Source organism: Oncorhynchus tshawytscha, linkage group LG04 (genome assembly GCF_018296145.1).
Source record: "Oncorhynchus tshawytscha isolate Ot180627B linkage group LG04, Otsh_v2.0, whole genome shotgun sequence".
Lineage (NCBI taxonomy): Eukaryota > Metazoa > Chordata > Actinopteri > Salmoniformes > Salmonidae > Oncorhynchus > Oncorhynchus tshawytscha.
In genome coordinates this window covers 4232228-4256972 of record NC_056432.1, presented here as the reverse complement: position 1 = coordinate 4256972, position 24745 = coordinate 4232228, and the positions used below count along the sequence as shown (strand labels likewise).

General features: G+C 44.0%; 1 protein-coding gene across 1 annotated transcript in view; it reads left to right on the top strand.

Annotated features, from left to right (window-relative positions):
- Window positions 1–20630, top strand: part of cspg4ba (chondroitin sulfate proteoglycan 4ba) — a 64625-nt gene extending 43995 nt beyond the window's left edge. The window contains exons 10-15 of the mRNA XM_024414876.2: window positions 1757–1955; window positions 3493–3624; window positions 13052–13224; window positions 14153–14336; window positions 15523–15845; window positions 16057–20630. Coding sequence (XP_024270644.2) covers window positions 1757–1955; window positions 3493–3624; window positions 13052–13224; window positions 14153–14336; window positions 15523–15845; window positions 16057–17808 — 2763 coding nt within the window. The 3' untranslated portion in view covers window positions 17809–20630. The remainder of the gene's footprint in view (window positions 1–1756; window positions 1956–3492; window positions 3625–13051; window positions 13225–14152; window positions 14337–15522; window positions 15846–16056) is intronic.
- Window positions 20631–24745: the final 4115 nt, after the last annotated feature.

Sequence of the window (24745 nt, the reverse complement as noted above, 5' to 3'; positions counted from 1 at the left end):
AGAATTAATTTCCCTTAGGCATTAATATTTACTGTGACACGCATTAGTGAGATTCAAACCTATAGTGTTCTGTTCTCTGTCCATGGGATCAGTTCACTGCATCACCAGGACGGAGCTGAAATAACATGTTTTACTCCACATACAAAGCTGTTCATTTTAGTCTATTCACACCATAGAGATAGATAGAGGACTTGTCTTTATAATTGTTTTACTACACATACAAAGCTGTTCATTTTAGTCTATTCACACCATAGAGATAGATAGAGGACTTGTCTTTATAATTGTTTTACTACACATACAATGATGTTCATTTTAGTCTATTCACACCATAGAGATAGATAGAGGACTTGTCTTTATAATTGTTTTACTACACACACAAAGCTGTTCATTTTAGTCTATTCACACCATAGAGATAGATAGAGGACTTATCTTTATAATTGTTTTACTACACACACAAAGCTGTTCATTTTAGTCTATTCACACCATAGAGATAGATAGAGGACTTATCTTTATAATTGTTTTACTACACATACAAAGCTGTTCATTTTAGTCTATTCACACCATAGAGATAGATAGAGGACTTGTCTTTATAATTGTTTTACTACACATACAAAGCTGTTCATTTTAGTCTATTCACACCATAGAGATAGATAGAGGACTTGTCTTTATAATTGTTTTACTACACATACAAAGCTGTTCATTTTAGTCTACTCAAACAGAACCCATTTCAAAGTAAACAAGAACTCATTAAGATCAGGTGTGGCCAATTAGTGGGCGCGGCTAACACACCTGAACACACTTAACAAGATAGAGGATAAGAGAGATGTATATGTTTTTAAAATAAAGCAATTGTACACGAGGGCGTGCTAAACAACAGCGCTGCGGTCATAGGTTCGAGGCCGAGCTTCTAGCCAAACCAAATGTCAGGCTAAAAGCAAGGGGAGATAATGTCTTGATGCTTTTTTTTTTACAGTGGAGATCAAGGTTATGAATTGGCTGGCTGGCTGGGCTGATGGGACACTGGATGAGTATGGATTTATCAGATGGAACAGAAAACAAGATGCCCGTTTTTGAGTCGTAGGCTTTTTTTTTTTTTTTTTTACAACGTTTTGGCCTGAAAAATGCTTGTTTTGACCAACCTGTTGTGGAATAACATTCTTAGTATGTTACTAAAGTTTTCTTGTATACTACAACATTATATACTAACCACTAAACGAGATCGAGGGATACTACAGAGTGTAAACTGGAGTATTTTATATATATTTTTTTTTAATGTGGGATGATTCTGATATTTTCCAAGTGGGAAACTCTGAGATTATTTTTTTCTACGAGTTTCCAAGTCAGAAATGTCAGAGTTCCCGAGTTGTCTTTTTAAAAGCGTTTTTAGTCCTGACATGAAAAGACAAACTACAAGTCAGAGGCCACTCCAGTGTTAATTACTGCTGTTAGTGCTGTTTTTCAAATACCACTTAGGTGCACTAAGCAGGCTTCACTTAGTAACTTCCTATAACAGTTGGGTCTTGGCTGGGTTACAGTTGAGCCCTTTGTGACGTATGGTGAAGAGGGCGTTTAAACAATGTGGGAGGAAGATGTATATTGGAATTGACCACTTAAAAATATGTTGAAAACAAAAAAGGCCTTTAAATGTGTTTGATTTGGTTGTCTCCTAAGGCGTGGATGGGGGGGTCAGTGACAGATATAAGGATTTGATTGGTTGCCTCAAGTTTGTGAGTGATTTGATTGGTTGTCTCCCCAGGTGTGGGTGGGGTCGGTCACAGAGATCCACTCTGACGACCTGGATGCCCAGGATGAGGACACGCCCCCTGAGGAGCTGCAGGTGATAGTGACTCCGCCTTCTAATGGCCACCTGGTGCTGAAGAGCGCCCTCGCCAGGCCGCTCCTGAACTTCACCCTGCAACACATCCATCTGGGACAGCTGCTGTTCGTCCACAGTGGTAAGACCTGATCCTAAACCTGTACAAACGTAGTCTTCTAGCGGAGTTGGATGGAGTAGTAGATACCAGAGGGGTGTACTGTAGTAGTAGATACCAGAGGGGTGTACTGTAGTAGATACCAGAGGGGTGTACTGTAGTAGTAGATACCAGGGGGGTGTACTGTAGTAGTAGATACCAGGGGGGTGTAGTAGTAGATACCAGAGGGGTGTACTGTAGTAGTAGATACCAGAGGGGTGTACTGTAGTAGATACCAGAGGGGTGTACTGTAGTAGTAGATACCAGAGGGGTGTGCTGTAGTAGTAGATACCAGAGGGGTGTACTGTAGTAGTAGATACCAGAGGGGTGTACTGTAGTAGTAGATACCAGAGGGGTGTACTGTAGTAGTAGATACCAGGGGGTGTACTGTAGTAGATACCAGAAGGGTGTGCTGTAGTAGTAGATACCAGAGGGGTGTACTGTAGTAGTAGATACCAGAGGGGTGTACTGTAGTAGTAGATACCAGAGGGGTGTACTGTAGTAGTAGGTACCAGAGGGGTGTAGTAGTAGATACCAGAGGGGTGTACTGTAGTAGTAGATACCAGAGGGTGTACTGTAGTAGTAGATACCAGAGGGGTGTACTGTAGTAGTAGATACCAGAGGGGTGTACTGTAGTAGTAGATACCAGAGGGGTGTACTGTAGTAGGATACCAGAGGGGTGTAGTAGTAGATACCAGAGGGGTGTAGTAGTAGATACCAGAGGGGTGTACTGTAGTAGTAGATACCAGAGGGGTGTAGTAGTAGATACCAGAGGGGTGTACTGTAGTAGTAGATACCAGAGGGTGTACCGTAGTAGTAGATACCAGAGGGGTGTACTGTAGTAGTAGATACCAGAGGGGTGTACTGTAGTAGTAGATACCAGAGGGGTGTACTGTAGTAGTAGATACCAGAGGGGTGTACTGTAGTAGTAGATACCAGAGGGGTGTACTGTAGTAGTAGATACCAGAGGGGTGTACTGTAGTAGTAGATATCAGAGGGGTGTACTGTAGTAGTAGATACCAGAGGGGTGTACTGTAGTAGTAGATACCAGAGGGGTGTACTGTAGTAGTAGATATCAGAGGGGTGTACTGTAGTAGTAGATACCAGAGGGGTGTACTGTAGTAGTAGATATCAGAGGGGTGTACTGTAGTAGTAGATACCAGAGGGGTGTACTGTAGTAGTAGATACCAGAGGAGTGTAGCAGTAGATACCAGAGGGGTGTACTGTGGTAGTACATGTAGAACCCTCTGTGGAAAGGGTTCTCAAAAGGGTTCTCCTATGGGGACAGGCGAAGAACTCTTTTATAATCAAGATAGATTTTTAAAAATTTTCCCTAGGAGTCTAGGATCATGCCCCCCCCTGTCCATATAGCCTTACTCAGTATGATGTAAAACGCAAGACTGATCCTGGACCATTACTCCTACTCTGAGACGCTTGATAACTACTGGCCCTTGAAGCTTATTGTCTTGGGGCAGAAGGGAATCAGAGCTGTTTGTTTAATTTGTGTCGTTCCCACTAACAGGTGCCATGTCTGGAGGGTTCAACTTCCAGGTGAACGACGGAGTGAACTTCGCCCCCCGACAGATCTTCAGCATCACAGCCAGCGCCCTGGTCCTCAGCCTGGAGATTAACAGACCTCTCAAAGTGTTCCCAGGTAACTAACTCCTCCCTTAACTCGGTAGCTCCTCCCTGGTAAACCCTTTGCCCTTTAACTTCACTATTTATTTTTTTGATAACTTTTACTTCACTACATTCCTAAAGAAAATGATGTACTTTTTACTCCATACATTTTTCCATGACACCCAAAAGTACTTGTTACAATTTTAATGCTTAGCAGGACAGGAAATGGTCCAATAAACAACACTTATCAAGGTGACATCCTTGGTCATCCCTGCTGCCTCTGATCTGACGGACTAACAGAAATAATTCATTTGAAAATGATGTCTGAGTGTTGGAGTCGCTCTTAAATCAACACTACAGGTCGTTCTTAAATCATATATCCCCTGGCTATCCATACATCTAAACAAGAAAAACAAGACAATTGTGTCGTCTATTTTTCTTCCTTTAAGGAATTTGAAATGACTTGTACTTTTGATACTTAAATATATTTTAGCAATTACGTTTTACTTTTGATGCTTAACAATATTTAAAACCAAATGATTGTAAACTTTTACTCAAGTAGTATTTTACTGGGTGACTTTCACTTTTACTTCAGTCATTTTCTATTAAAGGAATCTTTGACTTTTTCTCAAGTATGACAATTGGGTACTTTTTCCACCACTGCCAATCACAAATGGACTCCTAGCCTCTACCCCCATATGCACTGGTAGAGATGTGAAAGGCAGTGGAGGCTCCTCGGAGGAGGAAAAGGGAGGATCTTCCTCAGTGAATTTCATAAAAAGTGAAACATTAAAAAAAGTTTAGATAAACTATACTAAATTTATTCATTTCACCAAATAATTGATTAAAACACACTGTTTTGCAATGAAGGTCTACAGTAGCCTCAACAGCACTCTGTAGCCGGAGGACAGCTAGCTTCCATCCTCCTCTGTGTACACTGACTTCAATACCAAACCTAGGAGGCTCATGGTTCTCACCCTCTTCCATAGACTTATACAGTAATTATGACAGCTTCCAGAGAACGTCCTCCAGCCCATTTGGTATTTTATTCGGATCCCCGTTAGCTGTTGCAAAAGCAGCAACTACTCTTCCTGGTGTCCACACAAAACATGAACCATAATACAGAATGATATAAATACAGAATGACATAATACAGAACATCAATAGACAAGAACAGCTCAAGGACAGAACTACATACATTTAAAGGCACATACAGTACATACAGACAAACTGTCTTGGTCCAATAGGGGAGAGGTGTTGGTTTATCTGTTTTTTGAAACCAGGTTTGCTGTTTATTTCAGCAATATGAGATGGAAGGGAGTTCCTATCAGAGCTCTTTGCAGCATAAACTGACATGTTGCCCACCCAATGAAAGGATCAGAGAATGAATCTAGTACTGAAAGCATAAGCTACAGCTAGCTACCACTGCAGTGCATAAAATGTGGTGAATAGTTGACTCAGAGAGAGAGAAAGACAGTAGTTTTCAACAAATTAATTTCTTCCAAAATGAAGGGCGAGAGAGAGAGAGAGAGAGAGAGAGAGCAAGCTATATTTCATAGTACATATTTTTTCCCCACTTACTTAGCTAGCATCGAATGCAGCTGAACACCTTTGTCCAATAGAAACTCTTGTTTGCAACTGTTGGACTAATGATTACACTCCCAGAGCAGCTAGATGCAGGCAACAGTGTACAACGCGCTATTGTCACGGTCTTTCACCTTGATTACTCCCAATTCTCTGGACCCTACGTTGTAAATGTTCATTCATAGGCTGTAGGTGACGGATGCAAGGGAAAATTAGAATATCAAGTAAAATAAATAGCCTAAATATATCGATGTTACGTTGAGCTGGGTGAAGGCAATATGAATGACAATCGTACAATATACTGTAATAGAAAACAAGTAATGATATAATAAATAATGTAAAATAAAAAATCATCCTCCTTCATCTTAAACGGCAACAAACGCAACTGGTGCAATGACTAAATAGATGAATCTGATATTTTTTATATATATAGATATTTTTAGAATGTGTATATGTTGAACTTCCTCATTCTGGTCAAATGCTGGTCTGTGACTGGTCAGGTTTCAAACGGGAAATCTACCATAGACCAATATAGCGATTTTCATCCGTAGTTTCACTTAGGAGTTTCATGTATGTCTAAATACAAAAGATGGTCGGTAGCACCTGTGTACGAGTCTGACACGTATAAATCCACAGTTCCGTCATTGCGTTCTATAACTGTTCTGAAAATAAACTGAACACAACATCTGTCTCGCTCTGTCTTTCTCTCGCTCTGTCTCTCTGTCTCTCTGTCTCTCTGCCTCTCTCTGTCTCTCTGTCTGTCTCTCTCTCTCTCTCTCTCTCTGTCTCTCTCTCTCTCTTTCTCTCTGTCTCTCTCTCTGTCTGTCTCTCTCTCTCTCTCTCTCACTCTCTTTCTCTCTCTCTCTGTGTCTGTCTCTCTCTCTCTCTCTGTGTCTCTGTCTCTCTCTCTGTCTCTCTTTCTCTCTCTCTGTCTCTCTGTGTCTCTGTCTCTCTCTCTGTCTCTCTGTCTGTCTCCCTCTCTCTGTGTCTCTCTCTCTGTCTTTCTGTCTCTCTCTCTCTGTGTCTCTGTCTACTATATTATGATGGATTTGTATTGTGCTTTAGTGCAGATGTCAGTTTTTGATTTTTTTTAGTGAAGATGTTAATGATTTAATTCCTGTGCTGTTTGTAAAAATACCCTGGTAGGTTGACTGATAACCTGAACCAGGTTTCAGGCACTGGTTTACAGTTTGAAAGCGTATTCTTGAGTTTGATTAAAGACAGTCAATATACTTACGATTCTGTCAGAGGGGTGTACTGTAGTAGTAGATACCAGAGGGTTGTACTGTAGTAGTAGATACCAGAGGGGTGTACTGTAGTAGTAGCTACCGTAGTAGTAGATACCAGAGGGTAATCTTAGGATTCTGTCTCTGTGTTTAAAAAAAAAAGTCAACAGGAACTAGTATTCGTTGTCCTATTGTTATTAATCTTCCTTCTTTTCATTTCCCCTTTTTATATCGAATGTCAATGTTTTAGTTCCTTAATTTGACAGTAATATTGACAAAATAAATCTACCCCCCCCCCATCAATGTCAGTATTTGAACACTGAACACTACAGTTGAAAGACTTTTTTAATTACAAAAGAAAACAATTTGCAGACTAATTAGCCCAGATTTGCTGACCTGGGTGTGACCGAGAGAGGAGAGGTCACGGTTGACTCATGAAGGTTTGCCAGTCATACAGGACAGTCAGAGGTTTTATAGACCATGTCACAGACCTCTGTGTGATCAGTGTACAAAACATGCCCCCTCCCCCCCATGGGAAAAAACATGTCCCCCCCCACCCCACCCACCGTGGGAATCAAATGCCCGTCTAACTGATTTGTTCCGCCGGCCAGAAGATTTAATATTTTTGTGATTTTTTGTCCATCTGTGACCAAGAGAAAGTGTTTTTTTATTTAAATTCTATTAAATTATTTTGTGTTTTTTTTTTGTTTATGTTGGAGAGCTCGAAAAACAAGGATTGTTGCATCTGCTAGATTCTCCTGTTTTGTAAGCACAGCTGTGAGTTTGACAGGAAATTGTTCCTTTGTCTGGATAGGCCGGAAAAATGTGACACGTCACTCCCTATGCAAATGTAGGGTCTGAATCTTCAAGTCAGCCCTGCTGGGAGAGCAACGACATGGGTCTTTCTCACACAATAAGACACTAGACACTATAGCAATTACAGAGCGCCTTTTTTTTTTCTCACCAAAATCAGTCTGGAACCGGTCCAGAACCTGTCCAGAAATCCCCCAAAACAGGGGACTTTTAACGTCTATTTGAGGCTATAGAGTGTTTGCTTACATTTCCAATGTTTACAAACATTGGAGTAAAACAAGCTCAGTATTTTTGTGGTGGGGTCGGACACTTGAACTAAGCCCAGGGGGCATTTATAAGAGACATTGTAAAATAACGAGTAAATGTCGCTACGTCCAGAAATGGATGCAGCATCTGCGAATTGCAGCTTTAAGGGTCTGTGTCTGTTTGTGCCTCTACTACTGTTTACACAGCTGATAACGTTTCTCAACCTCTATGAATCTTCTCGTTTTTCTAGCTTTATGATATATTCTAAAGCTTTCCATCAACACACACGTTGGCTACTCTGTTGCCGACTCCACTCTGTTGCCGACTCCACTCTGTTGCCGACTCCACTCTGTTGCCGACTCCACTCTGTTGCCGACTCCACTCTGTTGCCGACTCCACTCTGCTGCCGACTCCACTCTGTTGCCGACTCCACTCTGCTGCCGACTCCACTCTGTTGCCGACTCCACTCTGTTTGCCGACTCCACTCTGTTTGCCGACTCCACTCTGTTTGCCGACTCCACTCTGTTGCCGACTCCACTCTGTTGCCGACTCCACTCTGCTACCGACTCCACTCACGATGTACTGATTGGGATCGTATTTCATTCATATTGGAGTTTTGATTTTCAAAGTGTGTGTAACTAGGTGCAGTGATTGAAACTCCTCATGACGCACTAAAGCAGAACATGAAGTGCTTTTCAAAGGTCCCATCCTTGTAGGTGGTCTACATTTAGTTCCTGTATAAAAACCATGGTCAGAAATAGCCTGTCGTCTCTGTTTTTTTTATATAGCTAAAGCAGACAATAGTGGTGATCTAGATGTGGTCGTGTATTTCTCCTTGTTGCAGTGTACTGCTTGTATCGAAAGAGGCCACACACACACTATAAACATACTTATGCGAGGGAAACAGCAGACTGAGGGACACGAGCACATTTTCACTGTCTGCACATGAACGACGAAGAAAAATGTAGACCTCCTCCTCTTCCTCTTCCTCTTCGTCCATTTAGAAAGAAGTGTCCCTGGAGAGGACCGGGTTTCTTCAACTTGATTGGGGTCAACCTGTGGTAAATTCTATTAATTGGACATGATTTGGAAAGGCACACATCTGTCTATATCAGGTCTCACAGTTGACAGTGGATGTCAGAGCAAAAACCAAGCCACGAGGTCGAAGGAATTGTCCATAGAGTTCCGAAACAGGATTGTGTCGAGGCACAGATCTGGGGAAGGGTACCAAACCATTTCTGCAGCACTGAAGATCCCCAAGAATACAGGGGCCTCCATCATTCTTAAATGGAAGAAGTTTAGAACCACCAAGACTCTTCCTAGAGCTGGCTGCCTGCCCAAACTGAGCAATTGGGGGAGAAGGGCCTTGGTCAGGGAGGTGACCAAGAACCAGATAGTCACTCTGACAGAGCTCTAGAGTTCATTTGTGGAGATGGGAGAAACTTCAAGGAAAACCATCCCTGCAGCACTCCACCAATCAGGCCTTTATGATAAAGTGGTCAGACATAAGCCACTCCTCAGTAAAAGACACATGACAACCCACTCTGGTCTGATGAAACCACGATTTAACTCTTTGGCCTGAATGCGAAGTGTCACGTCTAGAGGAAACCTGACACCATCCCTACAGTGGAGCATGGCGGAGGCAGCATCATGCTGTGGGGATGTTTATCAGCGGCAGGGACTGGGAGACTAGTCAGGATCAAAGGAAAGATGAACAGAGCAAAGCACAGAGAGATCCTTGCTGAAAACCTGCTCCAGAATGCTCAGGACCTCAGACTGGGGCGAAGGTTCACCTTCCAACAGGACAATGACCCAGAGGCCACTCCTCAATAAAAGGGACATGACAGCCTGCTTGGAGTTTGCCAAAAGGCACCTAAAGGATTCTCAGACCATGAGAAACAAAATTCTCTGGTCTCATGAAACCAAGATTGGCAGCATGGAGACTGGGAGACTAGTCAGGATCGAGTAAAAGATGAGCAAAGTACAAAGACATCCTTGATGCAAACCTGCTCCAGAGCACTCAGAACCTCAGACTGGGGCGAAGATTCACCTACCAACAGGACTACAACACAAAGCACAAGACCATGCAGGAGTTGCTCCGATACAAGTTTCTGAATGTTCTTGAGTGGCCCAGCCAGAGCCCAGACTTGAACCCTATCGAACATCTCTGGAGAGCCCTGAAAATAGCTGTGCAGCAATGCTCCCCATCCAACCTGACAGAGCTTGAGAGGATCTGCAGAGAAGAATGGGAGAAACTCTCCAAATACAGGTGTGCCAAGCTTGTAGCGTCATACCCAAGAAGACTTGAGGATGTAATTGCTGCCAAAGGTGCTACAACTGTAAATATGATATCAGCTAAAATGCCATTATGGGGTATTGTGATGTCATTATGGGGTATTGTGATGTCATTATGGGCTATTGTGTGTATATTGATGAGGGGGAAATTAAAAAATATATATATATATTTTAGAATAAGGCTGTAACCTAACTAAAATGTGGAAAAAGTCAAGGGGTCTGAATACTTAACGAAGGCACTGTAGCTACCCAGCATCTGTTTACTTTAAAGGCTTTATGTATCATTTTGTATCATTATGTGTCATTATGTGTCATTATGTGTCATTATGTATCATTATATGTCATTATGTATCATTATGTATCATTTTGTATCATTATGTGTCATTATGTATCATTATGTATCATTATGTATCATTATGTGTCATTATGTATCATTATGTATCATTATGTGTCATTATGTATCATTATGTATCATTATGTATCATTATGTATCATTATGTGTCATTATGTGTCATTATGTGTCATTATGTATCATTATGTATCATTATATGTCATTATGTGTCATTATGTGTCATTATGTGTCATTATGTGTGCCTATAGGTTCTAGGATATGCTATATGGTTGTGACTGTGTTCATCAAATCAAATCAAATTGTATTAGTCACTTGTGCCGAATACAACAGATGTAGACCAAATCACCAGGACAAAACAGTGAAAGGCTTACTTACGAGCCCCTAACCAACAATGCAGTTTTCAAAAATATGGATAAGAAATAAAAGTAACAAGTAATTGAAGAGCAGCAGTAAAATAACAATGGTGAAGCTATATACAGGGGGTACCAGTACGGAGTCAATGTGCAGGGGGCACCGGTTAGTTGAGGTAATATATACATGTAGGTAGACTTATTAAAGTGACTATGCATAGATGATAACAACAGAGAGTAGCAGCGGTGTGGAAGAGAGAGGGGGCAATGCACATAGTCTGGGTAGCCATTTGATTAGATGTTCAGGAGGGTAGAACCTGTGGGGGTGGAGAAGCTGTTTAGAAGCCTCTTGGACCTAGACTTGGTGCTCCGGTACCGCTTGACATGCAGTAGCAGAGCGAACAGTCTATGACTAGGGTGGCTGGAGTCTGACAATTTTTAGGGCCTTTCTCTGACACTGCCTGGTATAGAGGTTGTGGATGGCAGGAAGCTTGGCCCCAGTGATGTACTGGGCCGTTCGCACTACCCTCTGTAGTGCCTTGCGGTCGGAGGCCGAGCAGTTTCCATACCAGGCAGTGATGCAACCACTCAGGATGCTCTCGATGGTGCAGCTGTAGAATCTTTTGAGGATCTGAGGACCCATGCCATATCTTTCAGTCTCCTGAGTGGGAATAGGTTTTGTCGTGTCTTGGTGTGTTTGGACCATGTTAGTTTGTTGGTGATGTGGACACCAAGGAACTTGAAGCTCTCAACCTGCTCCACTGCAGTCCCTTCAATGACAATGGGGGCGTGCTCGGTTTTCTTTTTCCTGTAGTCCACAATCATCTCCTTTGTTTTGATCACGTTGAGGGAGAGGTTGTTGTCCTGGCACCACACGGCCAGGTCTCCAACCTCCTCCCTATAGGCTGTCAAGTTGTTGTCGGTGATCAGGCCTACCACTATTGTGTCATCGGCAACCTTAATGATGGTGTTGCAGTACACATCCTGGTAATCCGTCTGGCCCTGTGGCCTTGTGAATGTTGACCTGTTTAAAGGTCTTATTCACATCGGCTGCGGAGAGCGTAATCACGCAGTCTTCTGGAACAGCTGGTGCTCTCATGCATGTTTCAGTGTTATTTACTTCAACGCGAGCATTGAAGTAGTTTAGCTCGTCTGGTAGGCTTGTGTCGCTGGGCAGCTCTCGGCTGTGTTTCCCTTTGTAGTCTGTAATGGTTTGCAAGCCCTGCCACATCCGACGATCGCCAGAGCCAGTGTAATATGATTCAATCTTTGTCCTCTATTGAAGCTTTGCCTGTTTGATGGTTTGTCGGAGGGATTTCTTATAAACTTCCGGGTTAGAGTCCCGCTCATTGACAGCGGCAGCTGGTTCAGGTATGTACTTTGAGGGTCACTGTGGGGACGACGTCATCGATGCACTTATTGATGCCATCGTAGGAATTCTGGAACATATTCCAGTCTGTGCTAGCAAAACTGTCTTGTAGCTTAGCATCTGCTACTTCTGACCACTTTTTTTATTGATCTAGCCACTGGGGCTTCCTGCTTGAATTTTTTACTTGTAAGCAGGAATCAGGAGGATAGAGTTATGGTCCGATTTACCAAATGGAGGGCGAGGGAGAGCTTTGTATGCGCCTCTTTAACATGCTGATAGAAATTTGGTAAAACGGATTTAAGTTTCCCTGCATTAAAGTCCCCGGCTACTAGGAGCGCCGCCTCTGGGTGAGCGTTTTCTTGTTTGCTTAAGGTGGAATACAGCTCATTCAATGCTTTCTTAGTGCCAGCCTCAGTCTGTGGGGGTGTAAACCGCTACGAAAAATACAGATTCATATTCTCTTGGTAGATAGTGTGGTCTACAGCTTATCATGAGATACTCTACCTTAGGCGAGCAATAGATCGAGACTTTCTTAGATATCGTGCACCAGCTGTTATTTACAAAAATACGTTGTCCGCCGACCCTTGTCTTACCAGACGCCGCTGTTCTATCCTGCCGGTCCATCGTATAACCAGCCAGCTGTATGTTGATAGTTTCGTCGTTCAGCCACGACTCTATGAAGCATAAGATGTTACAGTTTTGAATGTCCCGTTGGAAGTTTAATCTCTCCGCGCACAGTAGGTCATCGATTTTATTCTCCAAAGATTCCAAGTTTGCTAGCAGAATGGTTTTTTATTCGATCGCCTACGAATTCTCAGATGGCAGCCCCGCCCTCTGGCCCCATCTTCACACAAATCACAGGGGATCTGGGCCTGAGAAAGCAGTATATAATTCGCTTCGGGCTCGTCAGACTCGTTAAAGGAAGAAAAGGAATCTGCTTGGTGAGTAATCGCAGTCCTGATGTCCAGCAGTTATTTTCGGTCATAACAGATGATAGCGGCAACATTATGTACAAAATAAGTTTACATTTTTTTTTAACTTACAAACATCATTAAAAAAATAACTTACAAACATCATAAAAAAAATAACTTACAAACATCACAAAAAAAACAATCTGTCGGGAAATAAATAAAATGTCAGCCTTCTTCTCTGGCGCCATGGTTACATCCTCAATGGGTCCATATGTTGGAGCATTTTATTTACCGATATTGTTTCACCATAAACAGGCTCTACTACACCAATCACCAAGGAGGACCTGCAGGCGTTGACCAATGACAAGAGCGACACATCCAACCGCACCATTACCTTCAACGTGATTCGTCGACCAAAACTAGGCAGACTGGTGACAGTGCTGGCCGATAATTTCACTGTTGACGTCTCTTCCTTCACACAGACCATGGTAAGAGAACCTAACAACCAGAACCTGCTGATTTCGGATTAGTGTTCATAATGAATAAGATTATTTGATTATTTGGACAGGGGAGACCAGGGCCCATATTCCTACAACTGAGTTGGAGTAAAGGATACGTTTTGCCTTTTAGATCACAATTAATATGATTAAATAGACAGATCCTGGATCAGCACTCCTACTCTGGGACACTTGATACAAACAGTAAAGAGAAGGCCAAAAGTGTCCAAAGCTGTCATCAGTGGCTACTTCGAAGAATCTAAAATCCAAAATTATATTTTGATTTGTTTAACACTTTATTGATTACTACATGACTCCATATGTTAGTCATCATAGTTTTGACGTCTTCACTATTGTTCTACAATGTAAAAAAGAGTAATAAAAACCTTGGAATGAGGAGGTGTGTCCAAACGTTTGACTGGTACTGTATGGCCGCAGTAGTTTATACAAGGAGACAAAATAAGACTCTTCTTGCACTGTTTGGGAAAGTATATTGTGATTAATTTGTTCAGTAAAACAATATTTACGGTGAGAAACAAACAGAAGGAAACTCCACAGGATATAAATTCCAATTCAAGCCGAAACAAAATGTTGTTTGGCCTTGGCGGGAAGCGTGGTCAGTGTTTTGATTGGATAAGGCCTCAGGTCACACTCTCTACAGCTGAGTACATAGACATTAATACATATATATATATATATATATATATGTTTATATTCTGAATAACAACAACAGATATTCTCCAGCGGAAGTGTTTGTTGATGACTAAAGTTCTGATGTTCAGTGTTTTGTGTTAACGCTTTAGTTTTTTTTGGTTACGTTGAAATTGGGGGCCAAATGTTGGTTACAAAAGTGGGGAAATTCCCGGGCTTGCCCTTCTGATTCATAGTAACGCCAGCCTTCACTGATTTCTGATCTCAGGTGGACCAGCGGGAGATTCTGTACATCCAGAGTCTTGTGGCGTCGGTTGGCTGGTCCGCTATGGACTCAATGACCTTCTCAGTGTCCTCACCTCCAGCTTCCCTAGAGAACGAGACCTTCAGGATGGACATCTCCTACGAGAATGCTGGACCCGACCGCAAGACTCTGCTCCTCGCTAACACAGGTGGGCCTTTGGTGAATCATTGCATAATGTCTTGTTGTTGTACATCATCAATGTTCATTTTCCAGGATTATCATACAATTAAGTGGTATGAAATATTAGCAACATATGTATTTTTTGGAGAACCATGGAGAACCAAAGCTGCCAAAATTAGAGCTCAATTAATAAATAAATGCACACACAAATAGATCAATGTAAAAAATAAATAAATAAATAGATGAATGATTACACACATACAGTGCATTCAGACACCTTTTTTAACATTCTGTTATTCTGTTCTGTCTTATTCTAAAATGGATTAAATCGTTTTCTCCACTCATCAATCTACCCACAATACCCCATAATGACATCACAATACCCCATAATGACATCACAATACCCCATAATGACATCACAATACCCCATAATGACATCACAATACCCCATAATGACATCACAATACCCCATAATGACATCACAATACCCCATAATGACAAAGAAAAAAACAGGTTTTTAGACATGTTTGCAAACAAAAACTGAAATATCTAATTTATATAAGTATTCAGACCCTTTACTCAGTACTTTGATGAAGCACCTTTGGCAGCGATTACAGCATCGCGTCTTCTTGTTAATGACGCTACAAGCTTGGCACACCTGTACTTGGGGAGTTTCTCTCATTCTTCTCTGCAGATCCTCTCAAGCTCTTGTCAGGTTGGATGGGAGCGTCGCTGCACAGCTCATTTCTTGTCTCTAGAGCTGTTTGATCATATTCAAGTCCAGGCTCTGGCTGGTACATTCTGAGACTTGTCCTTGGCTGTGTGCTTAGGGTTGTTGTCCTGCATTTTTGCAAACTCCAAGTGGGCTGTCATGCCTTTTACTGAGGAGTGGCTTCCGTTTAGCCACTCTATGATTAAGGCCTGATTGGTGAAGGGCTGCCGAGATGGTTGTCCTTCTGGAAGGTTCTCCCATCTCCACAAAGGAACTCTGGAGCTCTGTCAGAGTGACCATCGGAATTTCTTGGTCACTTCCCTGACCAAGGCCCTTCTCCCACGATTGCTCAGCTTTTTTTGAGGAAATTGTTTTATTTAATCTATTTTAGAATAAGGCTGTAACGTAAAAAATGTGGAAAAGGGTCTGAATATTTCAAGAATGCACTGTAATTATGGCAGCTTCGGTCCTACATACCGACTTTTCTCTCGTTGCATTCTAGGTGCTGTGGTGACCGAGGGTGACCACATCGTCATTGACAAGTCCAAGCTGGATGCGTCTAACCTTATGTCCAAGCTGCCCACACCCCAGCGCAGCTCTCACGAGATCTGGTTCCAGGTAAAGTCTCTACCCCAGCATGGGGTCATTGTGGTGGGAGAGAGGAACCTCACTGTGGAGAAACCCAACTTCTCCCAGTACATCCTCAACAAGTATGGCATCACGTACCGGCACGACGACTCCGAGACACTCCACGACCACTTTGTCTTCGACACCTGGCTGAATCCCAAGGGTAAGCCGGCCCAGCGCCCTCTGGAAGACAGCCAGGTACTTAATGTTGCTAACCTACCTTGTATTTTGCACACTTTTATTCAACTGTTTACTTCTGTTTATTATTTTTTAAATCTGTTCGAACATTGTTTATGTTGCAAAATGAATTGCCTCCATTGAGGATATTGGAAGTTCTGCTTCAAACTCTTAATGCAGAGGACAAGATTCCATTCAACAAAATAAAGTAATATTCTTCTTCCCTAATCAGGTTCTGGAGGAGTGGTTCAACATCACGGTGATCCCAGTCAACGACCAACCGCCCGTTCTGAAGACCAAAGCCCCCAGCCTGAGCGTGGTGCAGGGGGACACAGTGGCCCTGGGGCCGGAGAACCTCACTGTGGAAGACTTGGACAACCCTTCAGAGGATATCCAGTACACTGTCGTCAGCAAGCCCAACAACGGCTATCTGGCCCTGGGAGGAAGCCTGAACGAGTCTGTGGTGTCCTTCACTCAGGCTCAGATTAACAGTGGGATGGTGTACTTTGTTCATGATGGAAGCCGGGCTTCTGGGGTGTTTTATTTTAGTGTTTCCGATGGCCATCACAAACCGGTCTATAAACTCTTCAACCTCGAGGTGACGGAGATCACCATCTCCCTTGTCAACAACACTGGGCTGGCTCTGGAGCAGGGACAGACGTCCGTGGTTTTAACCCAGGAGAGTCTGGTGGCAGAGACCAATGGAAAAAACACAACGGTTCACTACCGGATCACCGCTGCGCCACGGTACGGCAAGATCCTCCGGCTGGATGACCAGGAGGTCAACCAGTTTGAGCAGGAGGACTTAAGGACGGGTAGCTTGTTTTATCACATGACGGCCCTCACGTCTGGTCAGGACAGCTTTGAGTTCACCGCGTTTACATCGGAAGCTAACCTGACAAACCAGGTTGTCAACATCACAGTTAAGCCCCTGGTCAGGTTTGGCGAGGGGGTGAGAATATCCAATGGCATCGTGGTCAAACTCAACACTGGTTTCCTCAACGCAACTGAGCTGGCTTCTCTATCCGTCAGTGACCCTTTCTTCGAGGTCGTCTCTCATCCAAAGTATGGAAAGCTGGTCCGAGGAAAACCCAAAGCTGGTAAGAACACCGAGCCACTGGGGTCTTTCTCCTTCCAGGATGTGAAGCAGGAGAGGCTATCCTTCGAGCTCAACGCTAACATGACTGGAGTGCAGGAGCTGAACGACTCGCTGGTGTTCATTCTGAAAGCGGAGAACGTCCCACCTGCCAGGGGAGAGTTCCGGTTCACTATCGTTCCGTATGATCCATCGCTAGTTCTAACCACCAAGAGTCCCATCCTGACCACCAGCAGTCCTTTCTCTCAGCCTCTGAACCAAACGACAGTGTTCGGTGTTGGGACGGCACTACCCTCTCTGTCCACCTCCCTCCTTTCCACACAGAGACCCAGCAAGACCCACCAGAAGTTCAAAGGTCGCAACCGCTGGGGGAACACCAACAGGAATGACTCGGCAGGTACAGATACTACTCTGGGCAAGCCCACCCTGAGTAAAGGAGACGACAATGAGATTTCCTTTGTGAATACACCGGTCCGAGTAGAGTCATACCCGCAAAAGTCTTCCAACCTGATATTGGTGATCCTACCTCTCCTGGCCATGCTCTTATTGGTCATCATCCTGGTGGTGCTGGTTTTCCTGCTGCGACGCAACAGGAAGAGGAAACAGAAACCTGTCACCTCGAAGCCGCCAGCCTCACCCTCGCCCTCAACCCCACCGGCCTATAATGGCCAGTCGCAGAGGAGCGTGGCTGTTCCCACGGTAACGGTGACCCCACTGAGCCCCAGTAGCCCTGCCCTGGACAGGCTGCTTCCTTCAGCCAATCAGGGCTTAGTTAGCAACTCCACATCACTGCTACTTTGCTCGTGGAACGGTGTAGATCCAGAGAGTTCAGCCCAGCTCATTAGGACCACACCCCCCACTCTACAGCAGAACCAATACTGGGTATGACTCTGTAGCTGTACGTCCTAGGGGAGGGATGGGGAAGTGGACTGTGTACACTAACATCCATCCCCACCAACCCCACTCATCGTTACACTGTAAACCATGACACTACTGTACTATTTGTTTTGTGATATAATCAAAGCATTTTCTACTGAAGCTAAGCACAATCAGCACTGGGAATTCCAACCACTATCCCAACTTTGCAACATAATTAGTACTGGGAATAACAACCACTATTCCCACATAACAACCTAATTTGGAGCTGGTAGCCTATCACTGCTGAACAAAATAGACACAATCATGAATAGGTACTGACCACTAGTCCAACTCACCTCTACCAACTACTGGGAACATGTTCAGTAATATATCATTCATGTCCAGTATTGCTATTGCAGAAGTTACCCCTCCAAACCCAGTGTGGGGTTTCAAACAAACCGCAATGCGTGGACACTGCACAGCTTAAGTGTAAATTACATTTTTTTTTAAAGAGCGAATAGAATAGAATTTAAAATATAATTCAACTTTATAGTACAATTGGTTAGAACCAAATGTGTCTTCTGTCTTTCTCAACCCCCCCCCCGTATACACAAATGCAGTGTGATGTTGGCGCAATGTGAATCCTAGCCGTATTGACTCTACAGTACTACACATGTTAATATTGATGTTTGCTAGCATGGTTACTGGGTTGATGTATCTTCCATTAAGTCTCATTGGATTATTATTATTATGAGCAATGATCACCGTAGAAAGGAAACACAGCGTAGAAATGTTGTTCCACCATTTATTAAAGAAGTAAAGTAATGCAAGTCTTATATAGGCGATATAGGCTCTGACTTTCGGGGTTTTAGCTCAAAGCCCAAGCAAAGCGTCAATAAATAAGATGACCTACAAGCAGTGAACGTGGTTAAATGATACGAATCCCCCAGCAGGAGAACAGAAAAAGGAAGTAGAAACTCAAAACACATGAACTACAAAAGGCTGGCGAGGGAAGGACGGCTCATAACTAGCAGTGAGTTTCACAGGCGGCTGGTGGCGCCTTAATTAGGGAGGATGGCTCATAACAATGGCTGGAATGGAGTAAATGGTATCAACCACTCTGAAACTCTGTGTTTGATTCCATTCCATTAACTTTGCTCCAGCCGTTATGAGCCGTCCTCCCTAATTAAGGCGCCACCAGCCGCCTGTGATACTCACTGCTAGTAACCATGTATTCATCCAAGAGAAAATGTAATGTACTAAAATACCTTTGGAATTGTAGGCTACTGCCCGTGACACCTTTAGACCTCTTCACTCACAACGGCCGGTGTGCATTTCACCCCCTTTCTGCTCCATGTCTCAAAGCCGTATAGAAAAGATCTCGCTTGTAAAGTAGTTGTTATTTAGCTGAATATTGAGAGTTGAAAAATACAAATTATACCTATAGAAAGCTGGGACCCTCCTCTCCTCAACATGAACAAGGGGACGAAGCATCCAAACTTGTTATCCCGCAATTGCATTTTGAAATGTCATATGATCAGAACATGTTTTTCTCTCGAGCACATGAGGGGAAAGGTAGCCTAGTGGTTAGAGAGTTGGTTCCCCGGTAGGCCGGCATTGTAAATAAAAATTTGTTCTTAACTGACTTGCCTAGTTAAATAAAAGTTCAATTAAAAGATAGGAGACTGGCTTGCAACATCACAGTAGCAGGCCCCCAGCGAGGATAGAGCGGCAGGGAAGACACTTTCATTACAGGACTCGAGGATAACGCACTTTACTGTTTGACCAAATGGTTTTAGCCACACAAAACAGGACGTTATGAGTGACAATGTAGAATGTGCTCTTTCTACATTTATAGGCTCCCTTTTTATTTTTATGATCCATGATATCGGCTAACTGATGATGGAGTCGACGCAGGTCTCTTTGCTGATGACGCGTTTGACTTTCAATGTGAGTTTGAGTGACCTCATCTCAGCCTGAGGAAACCGGGCTAATGCCCACTGACCTCAGCCTGAGGAAACCGGGCCTCTGTCCGCTGACCTCAGCCTGAGAAAACCGGGCCTCTGTCCTCTGATCTCAGCCTGAGGAAACCGGTCCTCTGTCCGCTGATCAGCCAAATGCTAATTTATAGTATAACAGAGAAATTGCGGAAAAAAAATATAGATTTTGAAAAATATCTAACAGGCCCATTGGCCACCGGCCATGTCAACTTCTCTATTGTCTTATTTGTATATATACAGTATATGAAGAACAAAAAAAATGGTGTGTCAATTTCTACCCCACCCAACTAAAGATGGTCCAGCCCATCTGGCATTTGCCAGAATTGCCAGATGGCCAATTCGCCCCTATTACAGTATTACTTTTGGTACGTTGTGGTACTCACCTTAGACCAGTGGGAGTAGTGCATATATTCATGGTTTCCTGATTTTCTTGTGATCAAGGGATGTCGCCTTACCACTCTCTTGTATTGGTGTATATATTTAATTTTATGGTATTTTATAAAATAAATTAAAACCCATTCTTCCTACAGTGTATGTATAATACATATTTCAAGCCATAGTGGAAGATCCCTGTGTATCCTGGTACTGCTGTCATAAATGTTACTGCAACCCTTAAGGTTTAGGGTTTTGTTACACTGTAAAACCAGATTGTGTCAAATCTACCCCTTGAAAGAAAACACCTCTTTAAAATAGACTACATGCTTGCCAAATGGTACTTTTCATTATTTTACATTTCGACACTGAACAACAATATAAAACGCAGCATGTAAAATGTTGGTCCTGTGTTTCAATGAGCTGAAATAAAAGGATCTCAGAAATGTTTCAATATGCAATAAAAGCTTGTTTCTCTCACATTTTGAAATGTGTTTCCATCTCTGTTAGTGATCATCTTATCATTTGTCAAGATAATCAATCCACCTGACAGGTGTGGCAAATCAAGAAGATGATTAAACAGCCTGATCATTACACAGGTGCACCTTGTGCTAGGGGACAATAAAAGGCCACTCTAAAATGCGCATTTTTGTCACACAACACAATGCCACAGATGTATCAAGTTTTGAGAGAGCGTGCAATTGACATGCTGACTACAGGAATGTCCACCAGAGCTTTTGCCAGAGAATTTAATGTTCATTTCTCTACCATAAGCCACCTCCAACCACGTTTTAGAGAATTTGGCAGTACTTCCAACCGGCCTCACAACCGCAAACCATGTGTATGGCGTTGTGTGGATGAGCAGTTTGCTGATGTCAATGTTGTAAGCAGAGTGCTCCATGATGGTGGTGGGGTTATGGTATGGGAAGGCATAAGCTACGGACAACGAACACAATTGCATTTTATTGATAGCAATTTGAATGCAGAGAAACACCGTGATGAGATCCTGAGGTCCATTGCCGTGCCATTTATCCACCGCCATCACCTCATGTTTCAGTATGATTACTACCAGATGTCACCCATTGAGCATGTTTGGGATGCTCTGGATTGACATGTACTACAGTGTGTTACAGTTCCCGCCAATATCCAGCGACTTTGCACAGTCATTGAAGAGGAGTGGGACAACATTCTACAAGCCACAGTCAACAGCCTGATCAACTAGGTGAAGGATATGTTTTGCTCTGCATGAGGCAAATGGTGGCCATACCAGATACTGACTGCTTATACTCTGGGAGTAATTAAACTGCTGTGCCATGCAGGCAGGTCACTCGTGATTCAAGTCAGTATTCAACATCCATCCATTTCTGAGGAGGGGCAACAGTGAGCCCTGTTACCTTCAAGTTAAATAAAAATTCAATTAAAAAAAATGAAAAGTAGGTTTCAGTTTTGCTAGAGTATTATGGACGGGGATGGCAGATGGGTGTAAGCACCTACCTCTGATTCCAAATGTTGCATGTTCAAATCCAGCAGAGGAAAGTTGTCTTTGATATTTTGTTTTAAGCCTTAACCCTTACCTTAACCATTTGGCCATACCTTAAGAATTCAGAGTTAATGCCTAAACTTAACCTGAGTTGATGCTTAAACTTAGCCTGAGTTGATGCTTAAACTTAACTCGAGTTGATGCACGAGTTGATGCTTAAACTTAACCCGAGTGGATGCTTAAACTTAACCTGAGTTGATGCTTAAACTTAACCTGAGTTGATGCTTAAACTTAACCTGAGTTGATGCTTAAACTTAACCTGAGTTGATGCTTAAACTTAACCCGAGTTGATGCTTAAACTTAACCTGAGTTGATGCTTAAACTTAACCCGAGTTGATGCTTAAACTTAACCTGAGTTGATGCTTAAACTTAACCTGAGTTGATTGAGTTTGTTGTCCTGGCACCACAAATCAAATCAAATTTATTTATATAGCCCTTCGTACATCAGCTGATATATCAAAGTGCTGTACAGAAACCCAGCCTAAAACCCCAAACAGCAAGCAATGCAGGTGTAGAAGCACGGTGGCTAGGAAAAACTCCCTAGAAAGGCCAAAACCTAGGAAGAAACCTAGAGAGGAACCAGGCTATGTGGGGTGGCCAGTTCTCTTCTGGCTGTGCCGGGTGGAGATTATAACAGAACATGGCCAAGATGTTCAAATGTTCATAAATGACCAGCATGGTCGTATAATAATAAGCCAGAACAGTTGAAACTGGAGCAGCAGCACGGTCAGATGGACTGGGGACAGCAAGGAGTCATCATGTCAGGTAGTCCTGGGGCATGGTCCACACTGCCAGGTCTCTGACCTCCTCACTATAGACTGTCTCGTCGTTGTCGGTAATCAGGCCTACCACCAGGTCTCTGACCTCCTCCCTATAGGCTGTCTCATCGTTGTCGGTGATCAGGCCTCTACCACCAGGTCTCTGACCTCCTCCCTATAGGCTGTCTCATCGTTGTCGGTGATCAGGCCTACCACCAGGTCTCTGACCTTCTCCCTATAGGCTGTCTCATCGTTGTCAGTGATCAGGCCTACCACCAGGTCTCTGACCTTCTCCCTATAGGCTGTCTCGTCGTTGTCGGTGATCAGGCCTCTACCACTGTTGTAATCGGGAGCTCAGAGTTGCCACCAACATCAGATGGTATTGTGTGGTAGCCTGGTACCAGATCTGTTTGTGCTGCCATGACAACTTCATGGCGGTTTGGCGTTGGCCAATGAGCATAGCAAGATGAGGTCAGCTGTCAGATGGAGATATACATGTAATAGAATCTGTCCTGCTACTGAAAGGACATCGCAATTAGTCAGTCCACATGACCACAGGAAGGTATGAGAGAAGTACAAGTAGTAATTTGTGTTTCTCAATATGTTTCCTAACAAGCCACTGGGTTAGCACACACGCGTTCCATTGTAAGATAAGATAATAAGATGAGCCTTTCTTTTCCCGTTCCAGTGAAAAACCTTGATCTCCCAGCTAATTTCTAGCACCTCCAGCTCATCAACATCACAGACCTACCTGCTCTGTCACAGCAGAGTACAGGAAGTTAAATATCCCCTAGACTGGTCACAGCAGAGGACAGGAAGTGAAATACCCCCAGACTGGTAACTGCAGAGGACAGGAAGTCAAATACCCCCAGACTGGTCACAGCAGAGGACAGGAAGTTAAATACCCTCAGACTGGTAACAGCAGAGGACAGGAAGTTATAATTACACAACTCTCTTCCTGTGTCTGTTCTGTAGAGAAACATCGTCACAATACTTTATTTGAAAGGAGTTTGTAGCTTGTGGGAGCTCTATTTGAAAGGTCATTCAGTTAGGCTTTACGGAACTAAAAAGACCTGTCTTGACAAATAAAGTTGGGGCCTAGTTGGGGCCTGTTCTGATTGGGGCCTGTTCTGATTGGGGCCTAGTTGGGGCCTGTTCTGGTTGGGGCCTGTTCTGATTGGGGCCTAGTTGGGGCCTCTTCTGGTTGGGGCCTGTTCTGATTGGAGCCTAGTTGGGGCCTGTTCTGATTGGGGCCTAGTTGGGGCCTGTTCTGATTGGGGCCTAGTTGGGGCCTGTTCTGATTGGGGCCAGGTCTGATTGGGGCCTGTTCTGATTGGGGCCTAGTTGGGGCCTGTTCTGATTGGGACCAGTTTTGATTGGGGCCTGTTCTGATTGGGGCCTAGTTGGGGCCTGTTCTGGTTGGGGCCTGTTCTGATTGGGGCCTGTTCTGATTGGGGCCTAGTTGGGGCCTGTTCTGGTTGTGGCCTAGTTGGGGCCTGTACTGATTGGGGCCTAGTTGGGGCCTGTTCTTATTGGGGCCTAGTTGGGGCCTGTTCTGATTGGGACCTAGTTGGGGCCTGTTCTAATTGGGGCCTAGTTGGGGCCTGTTCTGATTGGGGCCTAGTTGGGGCCTGTTCTGGTTGGGTCCTAGTTGGGGCCTGTTCTGATTGGGGCCAGACCTGATTGGGGCCTGTTCTGGTTGGGGCCTGTTCTGATTGGGGCCTAGTTGGGGCCTGTTCTGGTTGGGGCCTGTTCTGATTGGGGCCTGTTCTGATTGGGGCCTAGTTGGGGCCTGTTCTGGTTGGGGCCTGTTCTGATTGGGGCCTAGTTGGGGCCTGTTCTGGTTGGGGCCTGTTCTGATTGGAGCCTAGTTGGGGCCTGTTCTGATTGGGGCCTAGTTGGGGCCTGTTCTGATTGGGGCCTAGTTGGGGCCTGTTCTGTTTGGGGCCTAGTTGGGGCCTGTTCTGGTTGGGGCCTAGTTGGGGCCTGTTCTGATTGGGGCCTGTTCTGATTGGGGCCTTGTTGGGGCCTGTTCTGGTTGGGGCCTGTTCTGATTGGGGCCTAGTTGGGGCCTGTTCTGATTGGGGCCTGTTCTGGTTGGGGCCTAGTTGGGGCCTGTTCTGATTGGGGCCTAGTTGGGGCCTGTTCTGATTGGGACCTAGTTGGGGCCTGTTCTGATTGGGGCCTAGTTGAGGCCTGTTTTGATTGGGGCCTAGTTGGGGCCTGTTCTGATTGGGGTGTAGTTGGGGCCTGTTCTGATTGGGGCCAGTTCTGATTGGGGCCTGTTCTGGTTGGGG